The following is a 26072-nucleotide window of genomic DNA, read 5'->3' as shown; positions in this document are numbered from 1 at the left end:
TGTCCCAAGATAGTGGTGCATTGTGAAAAGAACAGTGATCTGAGGAGTTTGAAAATTGTGCAGTGTGAACTTGGCATTTATCGACACAGGTAGATTGCAATCGAGGATTTTTTTAAAAATAGAGTACTCATATTTAATTGAGGAATCGTGACAGCCCTACTTTTGAGTCTCATGATATTCATGGTTCCTGTCTCAGTGCTGAAACTCTTTATACAATGTTACATGTATAGGCAGGTCAGACTTTTATACAGTAATCTATTACAAATTTCAAACACACATTAGTCCTCATTAATACAGATTTATATGTTAATGGTTCTTCATCTTAAATCATACGCTGAAGGTTCAGAATTATTGGAATCACATTCTGCAAAGCTCCTGTTATCTTAAGGGAAACAGTAGAAAACCACTAAATGTGCTGTGGTTATTATAGCTATCATGTATCCTCGAGTTTGGCCAAAGTCTCACATAGACAACATCTCCAACCTCCAGGATCAACACAACTCCATTAGAGGCGTTTAACTCATTCTGAGGCCGATTATCATATGCTATAACCACCTTCTCTCCATTCTTATAAATGGAGGCACCTGATGCAGTTGGGGCATGACTAAATACAGAGATTCTGAACATGTACGCTCCTTTCAGTGGGGCTGTGAAAACACCTAAATCAAATAACAAGAGACACAGATTTAGCCGATTCATTTATGATTGCTTAATTACCAAACACAATGTGTAATAGTTTTGAAAGATGGCAGATCAATTCAGGCTACATTTACACGACAACAATTTCCTAAAACAGACATGTTTTTTTCTTTGTGTTTTTCGTGTAAAGACAACAATGTTGTCAAAATGATCCCCGTTCACACAGATCCAAGGAAACAACTTAAAAACAATGTATTCTGCTGCCAGGCCAGTGTCACTTTTTAAAGAAACACTACACACCTATAGAGGGTATGCATCAACGCCACTTTCCCGCCAGAACGCGCTCCCTCAGCTGGACTGAGTGGTAAAAGAAGCTGCTGCATGACTGGATTTAATAGGGGAAACTGCGAAAACGCGAGTAAAATAAACGATTACACTAAGGGTTGATCTCGAAAGTGTTTCTTACAACTTGTCAAATAAACCTAATCCATGGATATGTACATGCAGCCTGGAATTTTGCTTTACTGACATTTATATGTGCCTGATTTCAACACTGGGAAAATACATAAAGCAAACCTGCCTGTGAATATTTTATATAACTACAATATAGGTAGGTTTAAATCCGAGTGATCACTTATATCAATGTTATATATTTCGTCATTAACCCAGCCCTAAAACTTGTATAGTTTTTGTCAGTGTTTATTTAAAAACACCCAATTATGCAGAATATAAGATGGTAAATATTTAATTGACGAGTTGTCAACACAATATATAACAATACAATATATACGGTATGATTTTACCTCAAAATCCAACAATGTAACAAAATGATAACTGCAAATCCATGTTTCTTTGCCTGGAGTCCAGTTGTTTCTGTGAATTACAGCGATCCATTTGCTTCTTTTTTTTCTGTAGCTTTCGGCAGTTTTTAAATATATACCTCAGGTTTTGTGCCAAAGCTATTTGTACAGTCAATCGCAAAGCTCTTTCACATTTTGGATGTTTTTTTGTGTTTTCCGCAGCATTCATGCTGAAAACCAATGCTGCCACTCAGTGGGCGTAACCGCAGTCATAATGGTCGACGGTGACGTCACGTGCATACCCTCTATAGACTGAACACGTAATACGCATGACATCACAGTTTTTACAAATTCACATGTTTGCAGTGGTGTATAAAGTACTTGAAAGCCATACTTAAGTAAAAGTATAGATATCTTACCAGAAAATGATTTTGGTAGAAGTTAAAGTCACTGTTTAGAATATTACTTGAGTAAAAGTATGTGATATTTTTTGTACTTAAGTATGAAAAGTATTTTTTTATATTCAATGTACTCAAGTATTAAAAGTACAAGTAAATGTAAAATATAAAAGGAGTGAAAAAAATTATTAAAAATTGTCCTATATACAGTTTGAACAGCAAGACTGTGTTCAGTTTTAACTCTTTATTACATTTTGTTTTCTTTGAATTAAAAAAAATTGCAAAATGTTTATTGTAAGTTTTAAATATAAAAAACTAATATTATTTATACATTGATCATGTTAATTCATAGTGCATTATAACTAATGTAAGAGACCACTTTAAAATGTTAAAATGTAGATGTTGAAATTAACAATGAACAATACTTTTATTGACCTTAAATGTTACAAATGGACTCTTATTGCAAAGTGTTACTATTTCATATAAATCCAAACAGTCATGCTTAAAAATTGCCATCTTTACACACAAAGGCATAGCATAGGTCTATTATGTGTATACTTTCACACATTATTTGCCCATTTCACACATTATTTGGGAGAATCTGTACTTTACTTGAGTTTTTATATTTGTCAACTTTTACTTTTACTTCACTACATTTCCTGAATAAAATGTATACTTTTACTCCAATACATTTCCCCAAAGCATTTTCGTTACTTACTGCAAAATAAATTCGGGAAGAACACAGACTGCAAACAAGCATGTGCAAACAAGTGCTCCCACAACCATGGTTGGTTTCATTTTCCAGGTTGCGTCTGTTGCTGGAGTGGCTGAGAAGTGTGCGCTGTCATTATACAGTACGAGAGTGGCCTCTAGAGGTGAAATATCACTGATGAGTTTGTTTTGACACGTGAGTGGGACGCTTCAAAAATGGATTTAAAACATAGACAACAAAATGGTATGTTATACAGTGTACACTACAGTACATGTTTTCATATCATTATAAAGTAATTAGTTTGTTGACTAGATGCTGCATCAGTGGAGAACAGTAGTATGTTTGCAGTCGAGGCTGAGAGGATGCTAATAACAGTATTGTTACCAAAAACTTGCACTTTGAAAGTTTTTGTAAATAACTTTTTCAAAAGTTTGCATTTTCAGGTCCCAAAACGCTATTGTTCTGTTGTAAGGTTAAATATACATATAATTATATAAATGGGAGATAGAGGGTTAAAGTCTGGAATCTGTGTTCTTGTTCAAAAACTTGATTTACTTCAGTGTTGATCGTTGTGTTTCCTGATTGGCTGGATTGCAAGTTGGTGTTGTTTTTCTCAGCGCTGAGCGTGTGAGTGAGTAAACAGACGACTGTTCATGAGCTGCTTCTCTTCGGTGATTTATTTTATTCTTTTGAGTGTGTCACGCAAAGTTTACGAACCCTACTTTACATTTGGTGGCAGCTGGGTCATTATTTTGCATTTGTGGCGCTTTTTGTAGAGTTTTATGAACTTTTTCGGCACGCAATAGTGGCGCCATTTGGACATTACACTCTTATTGTCGCTGTGAAAGGGCACAATGCCATGCATGTTGAGGGGCAAACATCAGCTTCAGCCTCCCGGCCCCATACTGATTTTACAGTATTTAATACAAATGAGGAGCACACACAACCCCCTAACAAGGTGTCAGCAAATGTTTTGGCAATTGTGGAAGAAGTGGAAATTTCTGCTCTGGTGGACACGGGCTCTACTATCTCCATTGTGGGGGAAGATTTTCGACATTCTCATCCAATGTTAAAAAAACGGCCTATGAAAACTTCAATGGTACTTGCACGTTCTGTCACTGGGCAATGTCTGGACACCTTAGGTGTCTTAGTTCTAGGTATGAGACTTGGAAAGAATTGCTGCATCATGATTTATGATTTCCGGGTGGTTAGAGGTGCACACCATCCAGTCATCCTTGGGTGGGACTTCCTACAAAAACACCATGCTGTCCTTGATGTAGTTAATCAGAAATTGTCCTTATGAAATGTTGAGCTCCCTCTGCACCTGACAGGACATAAAGCTGCAGCCTGTTGTAATGTTTCTGTGCTTACATCTACCAAATTTACCGGCATGGAGTGAAACGATTATCACAGCATGTGTGGCAGGAGCGACGGCTGTATCTCCTGTGCCAACTGACTACACAGGTGTCCTGGAGCCCAACCGAGCTAGTAATGTGGCCATTGCACACACTCATTGAGGTTCAAAATGGCCTGACTGTAGTACAAGTTCTGAACACCACAGAAGAAGACATCGAACTCAGGTGAGGCCATGCCAATCAAACAAAGGCCCGATAGTGTGACGCCTGAACAAAGACAAGAAACTCTTAAAAGCAGATGTCATTGAAGAGATTTATAGCCCCTGGGCAGCGCCCATAGTTTTAGTGCGTAAGCGGGATGACACATGGCGATTCTGCCTAGATTACAGGAAACTCAATGCTGTAACCATAAAAGACTCTCATCCCCTTCCAAGAGTCGATGATGTATTAGATGCATTATCAGGATCTGCTTGCTTCTCCACAATAGACCTGCAGCATGGCTATTGGCAAGTGGAGTTGGCAAAAGAGGATCGTGAGAAAACTGCTTTCACCACAGGTAGTGGGCTGTACTATTTTAAAGTTATGCCCATAGGTCTGACAAATGCTCCAGCAACTTTTCAAAGGTTAATGGAGACGGTACTTTGTGGGCTGCCTTGGAAAACTTGCTTGGTGTATTTGGATGATGTCTTAATTTTCAGTAAGACTTTTATGGATCACCATCAGCATTTGGAGGAAATTTTTTCCAGATTCAAATCCTGAAAAAATGCTCGCTTGCCAAAAGTGAGGTTCAGTTCTTGGGTCACATTGTATCTAAAGACAGCGTTCAACCTGATCCAAGAAATGTTCAGAGTGTTCAGGACTGGCCTATCCTATGCTCACCTACTGAAGTGAGGGCATTCTTAGGATTGTGCTGCTACTCAAATTCATAAAGAATTTTGCTCACCACGCAGTCCCTCTCCATAGACTGACAGAGAAAAATGTTGGATTCCATTGGACTGCTGAATGTCATGATGCATTTGCTTATTTGAAGCATGCCCTATCTCATCCACCTACTGTCTCTTTCCCAGATTTTCACCGGCCATTCCATTTGTAAACAGATGCCTCTGCATCAGCTATAGGTGCTGTCCTTGCCCAGGAAAAAGGGACTCAAGAAACAGTGGTTGCTTATGCCAGCCATGTCCTCACAAAGGCTGAAAAGAAGTGGTCTATGTACAATAGAGAACTTTGGGCCATTGTGTGGGCTGTCAGACATTTCCGCCACTATTTGTACAAGCAGCCCTTCTTCATCATTACGGACCACAAACCCCTCCTGGGCCTATCGCACTGGTCGGCGAGCCCGCTGGGCCCTTGAATTAGATCCATTTGAATGGATGGTCATACACAAAAGGACAAAGTCATGCCAATGCCGACGCCCAGTCATGTCGTCAAGACTCAGGCTCAGAATTTGGCAACACTGTCAAATGGCAGCTGTCAATTAGCAACTATTCAGGGACTGAAAGACCAGTTCAATCAGTCGGCATGACCCATGATATAATAAACATTAACCGCCTGTGTTGAGCAAGAAAAACCTCCTCTTGAAAGAGGAGAAAACCTCCTCTTTCATTCTGCAGTTGGCTACCTCTGAATTGAGTTTCAAAGAGCAGCAACGACAGGATCCAGTTTTAAAGGAAGTTGTGAGTTGGAAACTCAAAGGCCACAAACCACCATATAGGAAGATGAACAGACGGTCGCCAGAGGAGAGAATTCTGTGGAAAGAATACTTCAGGCTAACACTACACAATGGGCTCCTCTGTCGTGAAATTGTTAGTCCAGGCACCAAATCTGTGATTTTTCAGGTCATTGTACCTCAAACCTTAAGGGAGCAGGTCCTTCAGTCCCTCCATGGCAACCGTATTGCTGGTCATCTATTGGTCAAAAAAAGTCTTGCAACAGGCACAACTACTCTGCTTCTGGCCTTTCATGTCCCGGGACATATGTGAGTGGTGTAAGAAGTGTGTTCCTTGTGATGCCAGACGCACTCCAATCCCTGTTCAAAAAGCACCGATGAAAACAGTGGCAGTGACAGCACCTCTTTAGAAAGTGGCTGCAGATATTCTTGAACTTCCTGTTACAAGTCAAGGAAACAGGTATGTTCTTGTTGTTCAGGACTATTTTTCCAAATATGTTAACCTTTACGCTATTCAAGACCAGAAGGCTACAACAGTGGCTAAGTGTCTTTTTGAGAATTTTATCTGCGATCATGGCATTCCAAAGGTCTTACAGACCAAGGGCGGCAATTTGAGTCAGACCTTGTTAAACATCTCTGTCAAATGTTGGGTGTTCATAAGACCAGAACCAGCCCATACCATCCACAAGGTGATGGTATGGTTGAACGTTTTAAAAGTCCCATGACGTGCTGCTTTTTGGATGATTTTATAAAGGGCTTAGTGGTCCCTAGTACTGTATCTGAAGTCTCTTTCCCGAAATTCAGCCTTGATACAGAATTTCAGCCACGGTACAGAATTTCAGCCACTACAAGCCAGTCCCACAATGAGCTTTCCTCAGGACGTGCCGTTTCTGGGTCTGTAGCTTTAAATGCTAATGAGGAAGAGAGAGGCGGGGCAAGGTGGAGGGCGGGTGTGTGGCCTTAACCAGCTTGTGGCCACGGTACCATGCGCTAATGTTGACAGTGGATGTATCGCAATGGCTCGTAGACACCCAGTCGTTCAAGCTTTTCAATTTGACCCAGAATCTGATCCGGATGGAGAAGCACCGGATGAAGAAGTTGCAACCCAACGGCTACAGCAGGACGTCTCCAAATGGTTCATTTAAAATATTGTGTCTGGATACAGTATTTTAGTTGGTTTGTTTATGTATGTTTATGTATGCTGTTACAGTTATTACTACGTTGTTGGCTTTTCATGTTGCTCTGATTTTCTATTATGTGTGTATATATATATATATATATATATATATATATTTATTATCAGCTATAGACACTAACCAGCGCCACTATATTAGTCAGACCTGTGCCATTATTACATCTACCTTTTTGGATAGGTGCCGTTGTGTAACTTACGTTACAGTGTGTGTATTCACACACATACTTGATGCTATCTACCTTTACATTAATGACAGTAACTGGGCTGTTAGCTGCAGGGCTGAAGTTACAGCCACATTCTAAGGATAACAAACTAGGTAACCATATACAGTAAAGCAACAAAATTGTATAACGTTAGTTGACTTACTTGCCTGAGGTTTGTAGCTGAGCCAAGGAGAGTTGGTACTGATCCAGACTTTATTTTCAGATGTTCAGCAAGGCCAGCTCTGTATTGGCCCAAATTGAGGAAACAGTCGTCGGTGAAAAGTTGTGTCGGCGCATTACCAGAGAAAATAAAATTAACCCACTGTTTCTTCATAGGCTGGGATGAAGGAACTAAAAAAATACTTTGGTGTTCATTTGTACATCCAAACACTGAGCAACCGCCATGCTTCGCTTGTTTGCAAGCGACACTATGATAAGGGACTGAAGTTCACTCCTTATCAACGGGGAGACTTCGTGTGGCTGCATGACCCTACCACAATCAGGCAGAAACTTGCTCCTCACTGGAAAGGGCCGTTTGAAATTGTGGACTGTTTGGAGTCAGAGGGTGATGTGGGTGTCACTTATTATACATTATACATTATTATCTGTTATTATCTGAGACCATACCATGCACCTGTCCCTCAAAAACAGAAACAAAATACCCCCTCAACTCTTTCCCCATCCTTGACTGCTCTATCAGGGGCCTTTCCTTTCAAACCGCCACAAATTGCCCTGTGCACTTCTAAGGGAACATCTAAGGACCCCATCCTGCCACAGACATCACTTGCTCCTGGACCTCACCCTTTACTGGCAGACCCCCTGCCTGCTAGTCCTCCTGTTATTCAGAGTTCAAGCTCTGGTCCAGCTGCATGCCTAGGTCGACGTCAGGTTGAATTGCCTAGGTATTTAAAAGATTATGTCTTGATGTAAAAAGAGTAAATGCCTGTGGACCTGGTATGACTTGCATTTTACTTTTTTTTTTTTTTTTCTTCGTTCCTTTGGTTCTGTTTCCTTAGCACTTTGCCCTTTCCAATGGATGTAACTGTAAAGAAACGGGGACGTTTCTTAAGTGGGTGGGGGAAGAAATGTAAGGTTAAATATACATATAATTATATAAATGGGAGATAGTGGGTTAAAGTCTGGAATCTGTGTTCTTGTTCAAAAATTTGATTTACTTCAGTGTTCATCGTTGTGTTTCCTGATTGGCTGGATTGCAAGTTGGTGTTGTTTTTCTCAGCGCCAAGCATGTGAGTGAATAAACAGACGACTGTTCATGAGCTGCTTCTCTCCGGTAATTTATTTTATTCTTTTGAGTGTGTGTCACGCAACGTTTATGAACCCTACTTTACACTGTGAATGAACGGCAAAACCACAAAACTCAAAGTTTACCGTTTTTAGTTGAAACTGTTGTCGTGTAAACGGCTCCTAATTTTTGTATAAACATTACACAACCGCAGAGAGGTCTGAATGGAGCAGAAGGGTTTTCATTACTATAAACTGAGTTTCATGACTCCATTTCATTGATAATTACCTGTAATTGGGTTGTAGGCGTTCCCTATGTTTGTGAAGACGTTCCTGTAGGTTAGTGTGATTTCAGTGGAAAAAGGACCAATATATTCACTGTTCGATTGTGTCAGTGAAGCTGAAAAAGCTATTTCTCTGTCTGTTGTTGAAAAACATAAGCAATATTGTGATATATTACTGTATTACACTGAGAATGTATACACTGAATTTAACATCATTCAAGCACACTTTCACCTCTATTTTCCTTTCTCAACTCCACTTGACTCAGATTAAGATTTGAAATTTCTGTGAAGGAATAAAGATTCTGTTAAATGACATTTACACTGATTATTGTAATAGATAACACAATTTACACAGTATACACTCAACTTTACACTAACATTTACACTGTACAATGTATTACATTCGTGTTTTACTTTGAGGATCATTGATAAAAGAGTGAACGTTTTGGTGAGGTACCTTCATTTTTCTTCTTCAGCTCCTCCAGGATAAACGTCTGTTGTGTCTTTAAAGCTCTGATGTTTTCTTTCTGCTCTGTAACGGTGGCGGTCATTTCTCTCAGTGCTGCATGGATGTCAGGGATGCCCAGATTGCAGTATTGTTGGCTGTCAGTTGAAGCTTCAGCTGTCACGAATATGGCTCCTTCGGCCCTTCCTCCGGACCACCGGAGGGAGCCATCACCGGAATACTGATCAGTTCTCATTCGGACTACGTTTCCCATGGGCCCTCACTCCTGGGACTGATTGCACACACACCTGCACCGCATCACACTCACACTATATAAGACACACTCACACACACACACATCGCGAAGTCTTGATTTGCCGAGGTGATCATTTCTGAGCGTTTTTCTGTGGACTGTTTATCTGTTACCGATTGGACTGTTTATTCCCTGCGACCCTTTGCTGCCTACCCTGATCTTTGCCTGTTTCCTGGACTGTGATTGTTTGCTGCCTGCCCTGATCCTTGCCTGTACCCTGACTCAGTTTGTCTGCCGCCTGCCTCGACCATTGCCTGTTACTGTTTATGCCTCTGCCTTTGCCCTGTCTACTCTGTAAGTACTTTTAATAAACTAGCTGCAAATGGATCCACATTCTGTCGACCCATCATTACAGAAGACTTCGCCGATCAGCGATCCAGCAGCCCTCATGCAGATTTCGTCAGAACTAACTGCCCAGGCCAACCAGCTAGCGGTGCATCAACATCAGCTTAACCGCTTAACTTCTCTTACCGAAGAACTGGTGAAAACGCTCCAAGGCCTCCGATTTAGCCCTGCTGAAATCGCCACACCGCCGCCCGTTGTTCCCGCCAATCCAGGCTTCGCGGCCTCCCCTGCGGTCAACCCTCGCCTAGCGCTCCCAGAAAAGTTCGACGGCAGTCCCGCCAGATGTAAGGGGTTCCTTCTCCAATGCTCCCTGTTCATCAACCAACAACCGTCTCTGTATCCCACCGAATCCAGTCGGATATCGTTTGTGTGTTCCCTGCTCACTGGCAAAGCACTGGATTGGGCCACCGCGGTGTGGAGAGATGACAGTCCTGTGTTCCCCACCTTCCAGGACTTCTTGCGAAGCTTTAAAGAGGTCTTCGAACATCCCGAAGGAGGCAAGAGCGTCGGCGATCAGCTATTGTCTCTCAGCCAAGGTAAACAAACAGCAGCTGAGTACGCGCTCAACTTTCGCACTCTCGCCGCTCAGACGAACTGGGTTGAGGACACATTAAAACTGCTTTTCCGAAGGGGTCTATCACTGGAATTACAAGCCGAACTCGCGTGCCGGGATGAGGGAAGCTCGCTCAACGCTTTCATCGAACTGGCCATTCACATTGACAATCTGCTACGCACCCGACGACCCGTTCGGCTATCCGCCTCAGCCGGACCCGCTTTGGAACCCATGCAACTCGGCTACACTCCGCTACTTCCCGAAGAGAGAGAAAGGAGACGACAACTACATCTGTGTCTCTACTGCGGCCAGGCCGGCCATATCAAGATTAACTGCCCCGTACGACCTCAGTCTTCCAATCCCAAAGCGGTGAGTTCTGTACCACACTCCAACTGCTTTAAAATTCCCATTCAGATTACCGTAAATGGCCAACGTCTATCCACTCACGCCTTGCTGGATTCTGGGGCCGCCGGGAACTTCATGTCTGATGCTTTCATCAAAAATCATAACATCTCACTAACAGACTGTAATTCCCTGTTGACAGTGGAGGCGCTAGATGGGAAGCCCATCGGCGGAGGCAAAGTGATCCATATCACAGACGAACTCGCTTTACAAGTAGGGGCCCTTCACCATGAGCTCATTCGCTTCTACGTTATCCACTCACCCAACAACCCCGTGATCCTTGGTCTGCCGTGGCTCAGAACCCATAACCCACACATTTCCTGGAAGGAGGGCCAGATTGTACAATGGGACGCTAACTGCCATGCAAACTGCTTGAAACAAATCACTCCCCTGCCAGTTCAAGCCGCTGCACTCCACGATTCTGACACCGAGAAATTAAACATACCCGAAGAATACTCCGATCTGGCTGTGGCCTTCAGTAAGAACAAGTCCACCGAACTTCCTCCTCATCGCTCCGGGGACTGTGCCATCGACCTGGTGCCTGGAACCACACCTCCCAAGGGCAGGATCTTTCCCCTGTCACAACCCGAGTCAGCAGCCATGAAAGCCTACATCGAGGAGGAACTAGCCAAAGGATTTATCCGCCCGTCCACATCACCGGCAGCCTCAGGATTCTTCTTCGTCAAGAAAAAGGACGGCGGATTAAGACCTTGTATCGACTACCGTGGACTCAATGACATCACCATCAAGTTCCGGTACCCCTTACCTCTAGTTCCTCCAGCCCTCGAACAACTCAGGCAGGCCACATACTTTACCAAGTTGGACCTTCGCTGTGCGTACAACCTGATTCGCATCCGAGAAGGGGACGAATGGAAGACAGCTTTTTCCACCACCACTGGTCACTACGAGACCCTCGTCATGCCGTTCGGGCTAGCCAACAGTCCCTCTGTCTTCCAGTCCTTTATTAACGACGTCTTCCGTGACATGCTTAATCGCTGGGTCATAGTCTACATAGATGACATCCTCATCTACTCCAACTCTCTCAAGGAACATGTTCAGCACGTACGGGCGGTACTCCAAAGACTGATACAACACAAACTTTATGCAAAAGCAGAGAAATGCGAATTTCACCAAACCTCCACAACCTTTCTGGGTTACATTATCAGCCGTGAGGGCGTGGCCATGGATGACAGTAAGGTGAGGGCGGTACAGGACTGGCCACAACCTCGCACACTGAAGGAGTTACAACGGTTCCTGGGGTTTGCCAACTTCTACAGGCGATTCATACGGAACTTCAGCGGCGTTGCAGCCCCGTTAACGTCCATGACCAAGCGGCAGTCCTCACGTCTCATCTGGTCCTCTGAGGCAATACAGGCTTTCCAAGAGCTAAAGGAGCGTTTCACGTCAGCACCCATTCTCCGTCACCCAGACCCTGAACTTCCCTTCATTGTAGAAGTGGACGCCTCCAGCACGGGCATAGGGGCCGTCCTTTCTCAGCGCCAAGGTAACCCAGAGAAGATGTACCCGTGTGCTTTTTATTCCAGGAAAATGTCGGCGGCTGAACGTAATTACGATGTGGGCAATCGGGAATTACTGGCTATGAAGGCAGCACTGGAGGAGTGGCGTCACTGGCTGGAGGGAGCAAAACATCCGTTCACCATTCTCACAGACCATAAAAACCTGGAATACCTGCGTTCCGCCAAGCGTCTAAATCCACGGCAAGCTAGGTGGGCCTTGTTCTTCACGCGCTTCCAGTTCTCTGTAACTTATAGACCAGGCTCTAAGAACACCAAGGCAGACGCGCTGTCACGGCAGCATGAGGAGGTGGAACGGACAGAAATCGCAGAGAACATAATCCCTGACACCCTACTGCTGGCTCCAGTTCAATGGGACATTATCACAGAGATCACACATGCCAACGAACAGACCATTCCTCCTCCAACATGCCCGCCGGACCACACCTACGTCCCAGCACAGCTTCGGGACAGACTACTTCATCACGTGCACGACTTCCCAAGCTCTGGTCATCCGGGTGTTACAGCCACTCTCCACCTGCTACAAAATCAGTTCTGGTGGGACTCCATGTTATCCGACACTACCCGCTTCATCACTAACTGTACACCCTGTCAAACCACCAAGGCTTCACACCAAGCGCCAGCTGGACTGTTACAACCATTACCCATTCCTCAACGTCCCTGGTCTCACATAGCCATTGATTTTGTCACGGATCTCCCAGAATCCCAGGGCCACACCACCATACTCACAGTCATCGACCGTTTCTCAAAAGCATGCAGACTCATACCACTGGCCAAGCTACCCACAGCATTCGAAACAGCTGAGCTTCTATGCAATTATGTGTTCCGTTTCTATGGACTACCTGAGGACATTGTATCAGACAGGGGCCCACAGTTCACATCTCGAGTCTGGTCATCCTTCTTCAAGAGTCTCAATATCAACGTCAGCCTCACTTCAGGGTACCATCCAGAATCCAATGGCCAAACAGAGCGCATGAACCAAGAATTAACACGATTCTTACGCACCTACTGCCAGCGCAACCAGACTGACTGGAGCCGTTATCTGCTCTGGGCGGAGTACGCCCAAAACTCCCTACAGAAACCTGCCACTGGTGTCACGCCCTTTCAGTGCATCTTGGGCTTCCAACCTCCATTATTTCCTTGGTCTGGTGAACCATCCAATCTACCGTCTGTTACTGAATGGATGCAAAGAAGCGAAGAAACCTGGGACCAAGCTCACCATCACCTACAACGCGCCGTAAGAAGGCAGGAGATGCAGGCCAATCGTCACCGACGTCCCAATCCCCAGTACGCCGTGGGACAATGGGTTTGGCTGTCCACCAGAGACCTCCGGCTAAGACTTCCATGCAGAAAACTCAGTCCCAGGTTTGTAGGGCCCTTTCAAATTATCAAACAAATCACCCCAGTATCATTTCGTTTAGACTTGCCTGCTAATTACCGTGTCTCTCCCACTTTTCATGTTTCGCTGCTGAAACCCTCCGGGGGTCCGAGAGGGGAGCCAGAGGGAGCCGAGGTCCGCTCCCCCCCACCCTTGATGATTGAAGGCGAGGAAGCCTATCAAGTACGAGAGCTGCTCGACTCCAGGCGCCGGGGTAGGAGACTACAATACTTAGCCGACTGGGAGGGGTACGGCCCGGAGGAGCGATCCTGGGTCAATGCGGATGATATCCTGGACCCCTCACTCACAGAGGAATTTCATCGGACGCACCCGGAGAGACCGGCCCCTCGACCACGTGGTAGACCCCGGCGTCCGCTTCCTCGCGTCTGGAGCCGCTCACAGGGGGGGGGCTCTGTCACGAATATGGCTCCTTCGGCCCTTCCTCCGGACCACCGGAGGGAGCCATCACCGGAATACTGATCAGTTCTCATTCGGACTACGTTTCCCATGGGCCCTCACTCCTGGGACTGATTGCACACACACCTGCACCGCATCACACTCACACTATATAAGACACACTCACACACACACACATCGCGAAGTCTTGATTTGCCGAGGTGATCATTTCTGAGCGTTTTTCTGTGGACTGTTTATCTGTTACCGATTGGACTGTTTATTCCCTGCGACCCTTTGCTGCCTACCCTGATCTTTGCCTGTTTCCTGGACTGTGATTGTTTGCTGCCTGCCCTGATCCTTGCCTGTACCCTGACTCAGTTTGTCTGCCGCCTGCCTCGACCATTGCCTGTTACTGTTTATGCCTCTGCCTTTGCCCTGTCTACTCTGTAAGTACTTTTAATAAACTAGCTGCAAATGGATCCACATTCTGTCGACCCATCATTACATCAGCTCTCAAAGTGTCTGTTTGAGGTGGATTCTGTCTTCCGTCCTCAGAGCTGATCTGTTGACTGATCTCATTCTCATTGAGTCCTCCATCTACCTGCTGCTGGACGACAAACACAAAGGTTTCCAACAGCAGCAGTATACATACTAAAGCCTTCATTCTTCACTGATGTTTGTTTCCAGCTCTTGCTCTGTCATCCCCACAGCCTCTCATGTTCCTTTTATAGTGTCCTGATTTACTGCCTTTTGAACTTGATTTATATTGCTTCAGATAAATAAGTAGTTCAAGTTAATTGTTAATCGTAATCAAAAGGATGTTCCAGGCAAGTTCATCTCTATTCACATTTGTGATACTATGTTGATCTCAACAGAAAATAGCTTTTGACTCATCTCTCAGTTCTTTTTTTGTTTGTTTTGTTTTTTTAATTTATATAGATCAGCAACCTTATGGGAGGTGGAGTGATAATCACAAAGATTGTTGGATCGCAGAAACCTCCGGTCGTGTGAATGGATCATCTGATCTGCACGCTAGCGCAGGTTAAAATCTTTTTACACTTTAGTAGTATTTATAGTATTTATTTATAGCACCTAACTTAATAAAACAGGCTTGTGAGATTATGAGGAATTATTACCTCAAAATGTACACCTATATGCAAGTTTGATTGACTTTATTTAAATTAAATACATTAGATATTGTCACATGTCAGTGATTATCCTGATCTCTGATATATTTTGGACCTCTGATATAATCAGAGGTCAGAAATATATCCATGTGAATATCTTACAAAAGTTACCAGGTTTATATTATGACAAAAAAAAAAAAAATTTGGATGTTAATTTACACAGTAAATAAAAACAGATGTAGAACTGAATAAATGCATGGATTAATAAATACAAAAAAGTAATTCGAGGGCAAAATCAATTTCATTCTTTCCTTGCTGTTATTATACAATTATATACAAAATATACTGAAGATAACAGACTATATGTGTACAACTCAATATTATTACTCAACACAAAACATGTCAAGTTAATAAATGTAATGACATGTATAAAAACATTACATGTAATTATTAACCTGATTTTGAGAAACTGGATTTATGCACCTATGATAAAGTTTATAATAACTTGTTTTACGGTATCATAATATGAGCCGTTTTGTGTACTTTGATCTTAACACCTTTAACCTTATTATTTATTATTCTCAGGTTACGTAAAGTAAGTCGAGTCTGGCCTAAATTATAAGCATTTTAAATTACTCACAGTTTGGTCAGAAGACTTCTCTGTGGTGTGTTCTTGATTAAAGTCTTAAAACACTATAAATCAAAGCTTCGGTAGACAGTTTTTGTAATCAGTTATATTTCTTTTAATTGGTGTGATAGAAATATTTCATGTCAACATGAAATGTACAGAAAATGCAGACTATGGATCCTCAGGTCAAAGACCATGTAGACTATAAATGCAAACAATCTGCTGCGTGGAGACGCGCGTCTGATGCCTGTGATGGGCAAACTCGCGACTATGACGAGAAAAACCAACTTGCGTGAGGATTCTGTCCTTTTCAGGGTCTTGTCTTCCTGTTTTTGGTTCGTTTACATGTCTTTGGTCTGTGTTGCATTCGTATGGGGCGAGGCTTCTAAAATTTGGAGCCGTGATATTTAAATGACTATTGTTTTCAGCCGCCACATTTATCAACACCCGTTCGTTCGTGTGACAGAATTGGACGCATACGAAAGTTTAATGAATACCACGTGAGCGTTATAGTGAGTGGAATTTTCCGTTCGGATGTACGCTGGTTTCTACGTTCGTTTGATAAATGAGGGCCAGTGTATTTAAACCAGTTCATGTGAGTACAGTGGTTCAACCTTAATATTATAAAGCAAAGAGAATACTTTTTGTGTGGCAAAAAACAAAAACAAAATAATGACCTTATTCAACAATATCTAGTGATGGGAGATTTCAAAACACTGCTTCATGAAGCTTTGAAGCTTTACAAATCTTTTGTTTCTAATCAGTGATTCAGAGCACCAAAAAACAAGATTTCAGTAAAGGAGGCTTCGTTACGTCGTAAGTGTTTTAAAACTTCAATACTTCACGTAACTTTGGCAGTTTGATACATGCTCCGAACTACTGATTTGAAACAAAAGATTCATAAAGAACCAAAGCTTCATGAAGTTTTGAAATCACCCATCACTAGATATTGTTGAAAAAAGTCATTATTTTGGGGTTTTTTGGCACACAAAAAGTATTCTCGTCGCTTTAAAATATTACGGTTGAACAACTGTAGTCACATGAACTACTCCAATTGATATGCAAGTTTGAGTGAGTTTATTTAAATTAAATACATTAGCTATTGTCACGTGTCAGTGATAATCTCGACCTCTGGTATGTTTCTGACCTCTGACTCCACTCTCTGGTATCCATGTGAATATCTTACAAAAGTTACTAGGTTTACCAGCTTTATGTTATGACAAAAAAGAGGAGACTTTGTATGTAAATTTACACAGACAAAATTAAAAAGTGACGTTTACACATAATGTTTAAGTCTTGTGGCTATACTATTGAAACAGTGTGTATTTTAATCTTTACTGCTTGGCCCATTTACATCGATTGTAAGTGCATGACATTTTTTTTAAACTAAAGAACAATTTAAAATTTATTTCTGTTGTGACTGACCATGTGACTGATCATGCCACAAAAAATAGTAAATAATAATAATAATGTTACATTTATAGCTATTATATAGCTATAATATACATATTGCAGCTATTCTCAGCACTCTAAAGACTGCACATGGAAGGGGGAATCTCCTCAACCACCCTCAATGTGCAGCATCCACTTGGATAATGCGACGGCAGCCATATTATACCAGGACGCCCACCACACACCAGCTGTTTGGTGGAGAGGAGACAGAGTGATGAAACCAATCAGTATATATATTGTTTTGGATTTTGATGTTGATATTGCTATTTACCTGTTTGAATGTTGTTATTTGCTTAAGTTAATGCCATATATGCTTGAATGCTTGAATGATTATGAAATTAAACTGCAATACTTCCTTTGTTTGTTATAAGATAAGATGACTAAGCAACAATTGTGAAAGTTAGGTTTTTGAGTTTGATGATTGTAACCAACCACAAAGATTAACAATAAGGATGAAGAAAGCATGTTGCAACCTAAAGCGGAGGTGAGCCAGACGAAGACTTCGGTGAAGAAGAGGAAAAGTGCTAGAAGAAGACGACAGCGTAGGCGACAAAGGAGGGACATCCGGCTTAGTAAGCAAGAGATACAGAGACTGATACGCCTATAGCAGGAAGATTGGATCATAGACATTGATCAATTGATGAGTAATATTAAGTTAGAATGTCCCAAAAATTTGTATAAAAGTCTGAGGAGTAAAAGGCCTCCTCAGATGCTGCCTGCATTAAGCGTAGAAGGACACCTGGTACCCTAACGAGGGGCGCTTAACAGCATCTCCAATATTGCTGGATAAAGCTAGGTTATAGAGCTTTTTAGCTTAAGTTGATTTAAGTTTTATTTTGTTTTATTTTGCATTAACTGCTTTGTATTGTAATCAATAAAAGAGATATTTTATTGTTATGTTTGCCTTCCGTGAGACTTTACTTATAACTACAACCTGAGCCTCGACAAAGAACAACCACAAGGTAGTCTTCTACATCATTCCTGAATGACTTCAACCTGCCGGCGGGTAAGTATCTTATGGTTTAGGCTAGATTTGACTTTCCTTACCCTACCTGAATAATCTAGGATTAAAAGGTGTACTATAAATGGTCACACCGACTAACAATATATGGGGATGATTAGGAGGCCATGATGATGGACAAAAGCCAATGGGCAAATTTGGCCAGGATGCCGGGGTTAAACCCCTACTCTTTTTTTCAAAGGCCATCCTGGGATTTTTAATGACCACAGAACTTCGGTTCAACGTCTCATCGGAAAGGTGGTGCTTTTTGACAGTATAGTGTCCCCATCACTATACTGGGTCATTAGGATCCACACAGACCACAGGGTGAGCACCTGCTTGTCTCACTTACACCTCTTCCAGAAACAACCTAGGCCCGGTTTCACAGACAAGGCTTAGGCTAGTCCTAGATTAAAATGCATGTTTGAGCTGTTTTAACTGAAAGCAACTTGTACTGATATATATTAAAATATGTCAGTGCCATTGTTCTGTCTCAAGATGTTTTTTTTTCTAATGCAATTTATAGATGCTACTTGAATCTCCTAATTGAACTAAGGCCTTATCCTGTCTTATTCTTTTTTTATTTATGAAACCAGGCCCTAGTTTTCCCAGAACATTCCCATCCAGGTACTGACCAGGCTCAACCCTGCTTAGCTTCAGTGAGGAACCGGTCTTGGGCTACAGGGTGATATGGCTGCTGGCAAGAGCTGATGCTGATGGAGTTTAACTTTCACAAAATTCCTTTAAATGTTATTTTCTGTAATTGCAGCTCTTGTGGGGTGTAATGTAATGTAATTATTAACCTGATTTACAACTTTTCACAAGCAAGAATGCCCTAGATTATGGGTAAGTGGTTATCCACCATGATAACATTGACATTGACTTGTTTTACAGTACCATAATATGAACTGTGTTTTTACATTTGTTAATTATTACTTACTCATAGGTTCTGCCAGAGAGTGCAACCAATTTCACATTTACACATTTGGCAGATGATTTCATCCAAAGTAATTTTTATTACAATTCCATTTTAATTTATTTGTACATCACCTTTTACAATGCAAATTGTTGCACAGCTTTACAGAACACAGAGAAGAAAATATTAAGACAAGAAAATAGTCTTGAATCTACAATTCAGTAAACTTACATACAGTCACTGTAGGCAACAGGCAGACAAAATAAATCTGACAAAATAGTATTGTCATTTGTTGGTTTTTCATCACACTTAAAAAAATATCCTTGCAGTGCTGACCTGGGACTCAAGGATAACTTCATCAACATGTGCAGCGTAGCAGTACGCAAATGCAGCAATTATTGCTGAATCCATGTACAAATTTGGTGAATTTTTATCAAAGGCCTCTAGTGGTTGCACTGTCAGAAATAGGGGTACAGTAGGAGTCCATTTCTGTCCCCCAAGGTACAATCTACACTAACGTACCCCATAGGGCTTATTACTGTACCTCAAGGTACATGTATGTACCTTTTTGAGGGTCAAAAAGGTACATATATGTTCCCAACCCTATGCCAAGGGTACAAAAGCTGTACCCTTGAGGGTACAGCCCCAGTGACAAGCCATTGTACCCCTAAAGGTACAATTATGTACTTTATTTTCTGAGAGTGTGTAGAGGGGCATTGTTGTCACTGAACCGACAATGGAATTTGTTAACAAAATAATCAATGACAGAGAAGTACACCCTTTTCACATTGTCTGCTCCTATGGTCTCTCTGGATCCAGTGGTTGAAGCAATGAGATGCCCACTCAAAAGTGATGACTCTTTCTGTAGTCTTGCAGGTTGGGACTTTGCTACTGTGGCTGCATACTCAGGTGAAATGCCTAGTGTGACAGCAAAGCTTTTTGCTTTTTTCAACACAGCCTCCCAATCAGCGTTGGATCTGATGGTGTAAAGGTGCTTTTTGGTGCTTCTGATCAGAGCCTTTGCTTTAAGGACAATAAAGCAAGACTCCTGCAGCTGTTCAGACAGATCAAATGTGATAGCCAATACCTTTGCAGCAATGTAAAGATTGACAATAAAAAAGTATGACTCCAATTTAAGTCCAGTAGCCTCGAATGACCCATCCTTGTGGGCCGCAGCAGTTGCATCCAAAACTGCCGTAACTGCCTCATAGCGCAATACTAGTTTTTGTACCGCTCTGTACCAGTGCAGCCACATATTGTGTTTGTCCCCCTTTTGCTGCCAATACAGCCCTCACCCGTCAAGGCATGGACTCCACTAGACCCCTGAAGGTGTGCTGTGGTATCCGACACCAAGATGTTAGCAGCAGATCCTTTAAGTCCTGTAATTTGCCTCCATGGATCGGACTTGTTTGTTCAGCACATCCACAGATGCTTGATTGGTTTGAAATCTGTGGAATTTGGAGGCCAAGTCAACACCTCAAACTCGTTGTTGTGCTCCTCAAACCATTCCTGAACCATTTTTGCTTTGTGGCAGGATCATTATCCTGCTGAAAGAGGCCACAGCCACCAGGGAATACCGTTTCCATGAAAGGGTGTACATGGTCTGCAACAATGCTTAGGTAGGTGGTACGTGTCGAAGTAACATCCACATGGATGGCAGGACCCAAGGTTTTCCAGCAGAACATTGCTCAAAGCATCACACTGCCTCCACTGAATTGCCATCTTCCCATAGTGCATCCTGGTGCCATGTGTTCCCCAGGTAAGCGACACACGCACCCAGCCATCCACGTGATGTAAAAGAAAACGTGATTCATCAGACCAGGCCACCTTCTTCCATTGCTCCGTGGTCCAGTTCTGATGCTCACGTGCCCACTGTTGGTGCTTTTGGTGGTGGACAGGGGTCAGCATGGGCACCCTGACTGGTCTGCGGCTATGCAGCCCCATATGCAACAAACTGTGATATATATTCTGACAACTTTCTATCAGAACCAGCATTAACTTCTTGAGCAATTTGAGCTACTCGTCTGTTGGATCAGACCACACTCCCTACGTGCATCAGTGAGCCTCGGCCACCCATGACCCTGTCATCGGTTCATCACTGTTCCTTCCTTGGACCACCTTTGATAGATACTGACCACTGCAGACCGGGAACACCCCACAAGAGCTGCAGTTTTGGAGATGCTCTGCTCCAGTCATCTAGCATCACAATTTGGCCCTTGTCAAACTCGCTCAAATCCTTACGCTTGCCCATTTTTCCTGCTTCTAACACATCAACTCAGACATGTGATAATGTGTGTAGTATGGCTAAAACATGTCCATAGGTTGTTTTAAAAGTTAAAATGTATCAGAAATTGGCAAAAGGTCAAAATAAACAAGATCTATGCATTTTATTTGTCTTTTGAGCCATGTATGACTATTGTGCATCTAACATAATAATCTGGTAAATGCTGTGTTCTAATTAGAAATAAAACATTGTGAATTTTTCATGAATTTCTGGAAATTGCCACCACAAAATCAGTCATTTTTAATGAAAAAAAAAAAAAAAAAAAATCACACACACAGACAAACACTTTTTTTTTTTCTTTTTTTTTGCAAAATCCAGGTGGGACTGATAAATATAATATCATGAAGGCTTCAAAGCAAGCATTGTTTGGGGAATATTTATGAAAATGTGAGTAAAAGAAAATGCCACAATGTCTCTTTGTTCTCTTATGTATGTAGGATAAAGAGATACAGATCAAGGATCAGTGACAAGATACACTTAAAAAGATATTTAACATTTCAAGTTTACTGATTTTACGTAGAAGGTTCAGAATTATTGGAATCACATTCTGCAAAGCTCCTGTTCTCTTAAGGGGAACAATAGGAAACCACTGAAAGTGTTGTGTATATTCTGGTTTTCATATATCCTCCTGCCAGACCAAAGTCTCACATAGACAACATCTCCAACCTCCAGGATCAACACAACTCCATTAGAGGAGTTTAACACATCCGGATTCTGAGCCTGATGATCATGTGCTGAAACAACCTTCTCTCCATTCTTAATAATGTATACACTTGCTGCAGTTCCGGCATGACCATATATAGAGACTCTGAACATGTACGCTCCTTTCAATGGGGCTGTGAAAATACCTAAATCAAATAACAAGAGATACAGAATCAGCTGTTTCATTTACACACTGTAATAGTTTTGAAAGATGGCAGATTGTTTAATTCTCTTATACACATTACACAACCGCAGAGAAGTCTGAATGGAGCAGAAGGGTTTTCATTACTATAAACTGAGTTTCATGACTCCATTTCATTGATAATTACCTGTAATTGGGTTGTAGGCGTTCCCTATGTTTGTGAAGACGTTCCTGTAGGTTAGTGTGATTTCAGTGGTAAAAGGACCAATATATCCACTGCCAGATTCCATCAGTGAAGCTGAAAAAGCTATTTCTCTGTCTGTTGTTGAAAAACATAAGCAATATTGTGATATATTACTCTATTACACTGAGAATTATACTCTGAATTTAACATCATTCAAGCACACTTTCACCTCTATTTTCCTTTCTCAACTCCACTTGACTCAGAGTAAGATTTGAAATTTCTGTGAAGAAATAAAGATTCTGTTAAATGACATTTACACTGATTATTGTAATAGATAACACAATTTACACAGTATACTCTCAACTTTACACTAACATTTACACTATACAATGTTATTGCATTGGTGTTTTACTTTGAGGATCATTGATAAAAGAGTGAATGTTTTGGTGAGATACCTTCATTTTTCTTGTTCAGCTCTTCCAGGATAAACGTTTGTTGTTCCCTCAGTTGTGTCTCTAAAGCTCTGTTGTTTTCTTTCTGCTCTGTAACGGTGGCGGTCAGTTCTCTGATGTTTCCTTTCTGCTCTGTAACGGTGGCGGTCAGTTCTCTCAGTGCTGCATGGATGTCAGGGATGCCCAGATTGCAGTATTGTTGGCTGTCAGTTGAAGCTTCAGCTCTCAAAGTGTCTGTTTGAGGTGGATTCTGTCTTCCGTCCTCAGAGCTGATCTGTTGACTGATCTCATTCTCATTGAGTCCTCCATCTACCTGCTGCTGGACGACAAACACAAAGGTTTCCAACAGCAGCAGTATACATACTAAAGCCTTCATTCTTCACTGATGTTTGTTTCCAGCTCTTGCTCTGTCATCCCCACAGCCTCTCATGTTCCTTTTATAGTTTCCTGATTTACTGTCTTTTGTACTTGATTTATATTGCTTCAGATAAAAAAAGTAGTTCTGCAGTTAATTATTAATCATAATTACTAGGGTGTTCCAGGCTTAGTATATGTTTATCTCTATTTACAACATTTGTGGCACTATGTTGATCTCAAAAGAAAATAACTTTGACTCTCAGGTTTTTTTTTTTTTTTTTTAGTTTATATCAGTGGTGTGCGGTGGTGTTTTAAAATGAGAAGGCTAAGTCCTCATTTATGTCCCTGTTACACAATTTTAAGTTAACATTACATAAAGAGACCAAAATACAATTCTATTTTGTTGTTTTTACACTATGTAACGTTCTATTTACTACAACCAAGTATAAATTTAATCAAGTTAGAGTTTTTACTCATTTTTACATTTATTCCAAAATAATGACTAAAGGCAGTAACAATTTAAACAATATATATTATTTATAAAGTAATATTCAGCTTTTCTTTTTAATAGTCAATTTATTTTCAGCAGTCATCAAGCTTGTACACACTGGTCAGTCACTCACAGACACAAAGATGTACCTTTAATTTCACCACGCTGATTGCTCATTAAAACCCCCCGCAGTCATCATGTTTTCAGGCCATTTCGAGTTTAATTTTGACATGAAATAAAGCGGTGATATCTATGTGACAGTTGTTTACTTACTTTTTAATTAAGTCTTCCATTAACCCCATCGCTGTCTTTATTCAGACCGATTAGACGAGAACGCGCACGAAAACAAGAGGTGGGATTTATCGCACAAACCTATCATGTCTAATCGTAACCGATCATATCCATTCTCTCACGTGACTTTCCCCCATTCATTTTCAATTACCCCCACTAAACCCACTTAGGGGTCTCTGCTTCGTTTCTACAAAGAATATACACTAACAAGAAGCCACACTCAATAGAACGTTCCATTGCAACACCGGCGCCGAGCAGCAGCCCTGCGTTTCCGCCATTTTGGGGTGAAAGTGAGTCAGCAGTCCACTAGTTTCTATGGCAATATCAGCTACTTTGTTAAAAAAAAAAAAGTACATTAAAGCTAAAATCCAACTTGAATGATGACAACACAGAATAAAATACTATCAATGATCATCAAATCCTTCTAACAGTTTATTTTACACACTTTGTGTTTAAGTCTTCCACTTTTTTCACAAAACCTTTGCTCATAGAAACCCAGGCAGTTTAGGTTAAAATTCTTTAAAAGATCTAGTATTAGCATTATAAACACTGAATTAATAGCAACATATGAAATTAAATTAAGGACATGCATCAATTGGAAATGTTGGACAATAAATATGAATATAACAGCTTGATTTTGCAGTGTTGTCTAATGTCCGTTAAAGCAAAGTGTCCAAAAGTGTGAATTATGCGATATCGGGCGCAATGCATCATGTATTATAAGATCATTATGTTTGTAGCGTGATCCATTAAAACGTACAATATACATATTTCAATTCAGACCTAGTGATACTATTATTACTATTACTCCACTAGGCCTGAAATATGTTGTTCGCTGCAAACATGATGATCTTAGATGTATTAATTATTATTTACTATTAATAAATGTGTAAAGTTGCATAAAATGGAAATACTCAATAAAGTAGGCTAACTACGTTACCTCAGATGGTTGAATGGTTGGATTCCACAACTGGTAAAATACTGGTACAATACATTTACTGTAGGAGCCATACAATTTACTGGTGACTTAATTTAAAAAACTGTTCTACTGTGCTTCTAATTTGGTTGTGAAACTTGCCGATTTTGGCTGCGTGAGATGTGAAGGATTCTATGGTCCAGTTAGTATTTTCACCCCATAATGGCAGTGCGGCATCTAGTGGCTGTTACCCAAAAAGTATCAAAGTGTCGCCTCTTGGGTTCTATACTCTTTGGTTTCTATGAGCAAAAGGGAGGCACAAGAGACGCGGACTCCCCGCTGTAACTTCACCTGCAGGTGTCGCTGTTTGACAGTGTTTCTTTAGAAAAACGTGTGACTCTTACACTTTTTAACGTCAAATTTTGTAAAATTTGCATTGTTTTATTTTTGTAATATCAATTATTTTCTCATCCAGTTTTTTTGAGGATGCACTGCCTCCCTTGCCTCCTCGGAGGAAATGCCCCTGATATATATATATATATATATATATATATATATATATCTACACACACACACACAGGTTTGGGGAATAATGAAATACATGTAACAACGTTATGTATTTAAAATACAAAATTTGAGTAACTGTATTTCCTTACAGTTACATTTTAAATAGATGGTAATCAAATTACAGTTACATTCAAAAAGTATTTTAGATTACCAAAGTGATTACTTTGAATTTTAAATATACAGATCTGTCATCCAGTCAGTCCAAGAAATGAGTTTCGATTCATTTTTGAGAAGCAGGTTCACGGAAAGGAATTGCTTGTCTTTATTTTTCAAGCAATGTTGTTGTGAGTGTACAAAAATAATAGTTATACCTTCACAGATTCAAATGGTGTTACTCTTATGACCATAAATGTCTGAGTATTTTAATTGTTTCCGCTTTTATAAGAAAATTCAAATGAACGCGCCGGCGCTTCATGCGCACACACAACATAGGCATCAGTTAGTAGCTACTTGACATCTCAGCCTATTGTCAAAATAAACAAATTATATTGGCATTCATTTGCTAACCTATATTTTATGTGGCTAACATTTACTTTTTAACATTTTTTCCAATACATGTAATCTTTTAAACACTTTTTTTTTAACTCTGCATTTGTGCAGTAAAATTAGCTTGAATGAATATTATAACAAAATTTAGCAATTTTAGGCTGTTGTTGTTTCGCTTAAAATATAGGTTATGAATGCCAATATAATTTGTTTATTT

The 26072-nt window shown here is 41.2% G+C and overlaps 1 protein-coding gene across 1 annotated transcript; it reads right to left on the bottom strand.

The window, feature by feature from the left end:
- Nucleotides 1–340: 340 nt before the first annotated feature.
- On the bottom strand, nucleotides 341–23207 carry LOC127511263 (heavy metal-binding protein HIP-like). Its single transcript, XM_051892077.1, has 4 exons — nucleotides 22752–23207; nucleotides 22526–22576; nucleotides 8500–8631; nucleotides 341–659 (listed from the first exon to the last, which is right to left on the bottom strand). Exons 1-4 carry the CDS (start codon nucleotides 23122–23124, stop codon nucleotides 379–381), a joined length of 837 nt encoding a protein of 278 aa, XP_051748037.1. The 5' UTR covers nucleotides 23125–23207; the 3' UTR covers nucleotides 341–378.
- Nucleotides 23208–26072: the final 2865 nt, after the last annotated feature.

Source organism: Ctenopharyngodon idella, chromosome 4 (assembly GCF_019924925.1).
Source record: "Ctenopharyngodon idella isolate HZGC_01 chromosome 4, HZGC01, whole genome shotgun sequence".
NCBI classification, from domain to species: domain Eukaryota; kingdom Metazoa; phylum Chordata; class Actinopteri; order Cypriniformes; family Xenocyprididae; genus Ctenopharyngodon; species Ctenopharyngodon idella.
Note: the sequence above shows the minus strand (reverse complement) of the source record. Positions and strands in the feature narration are given on the sequence as shown.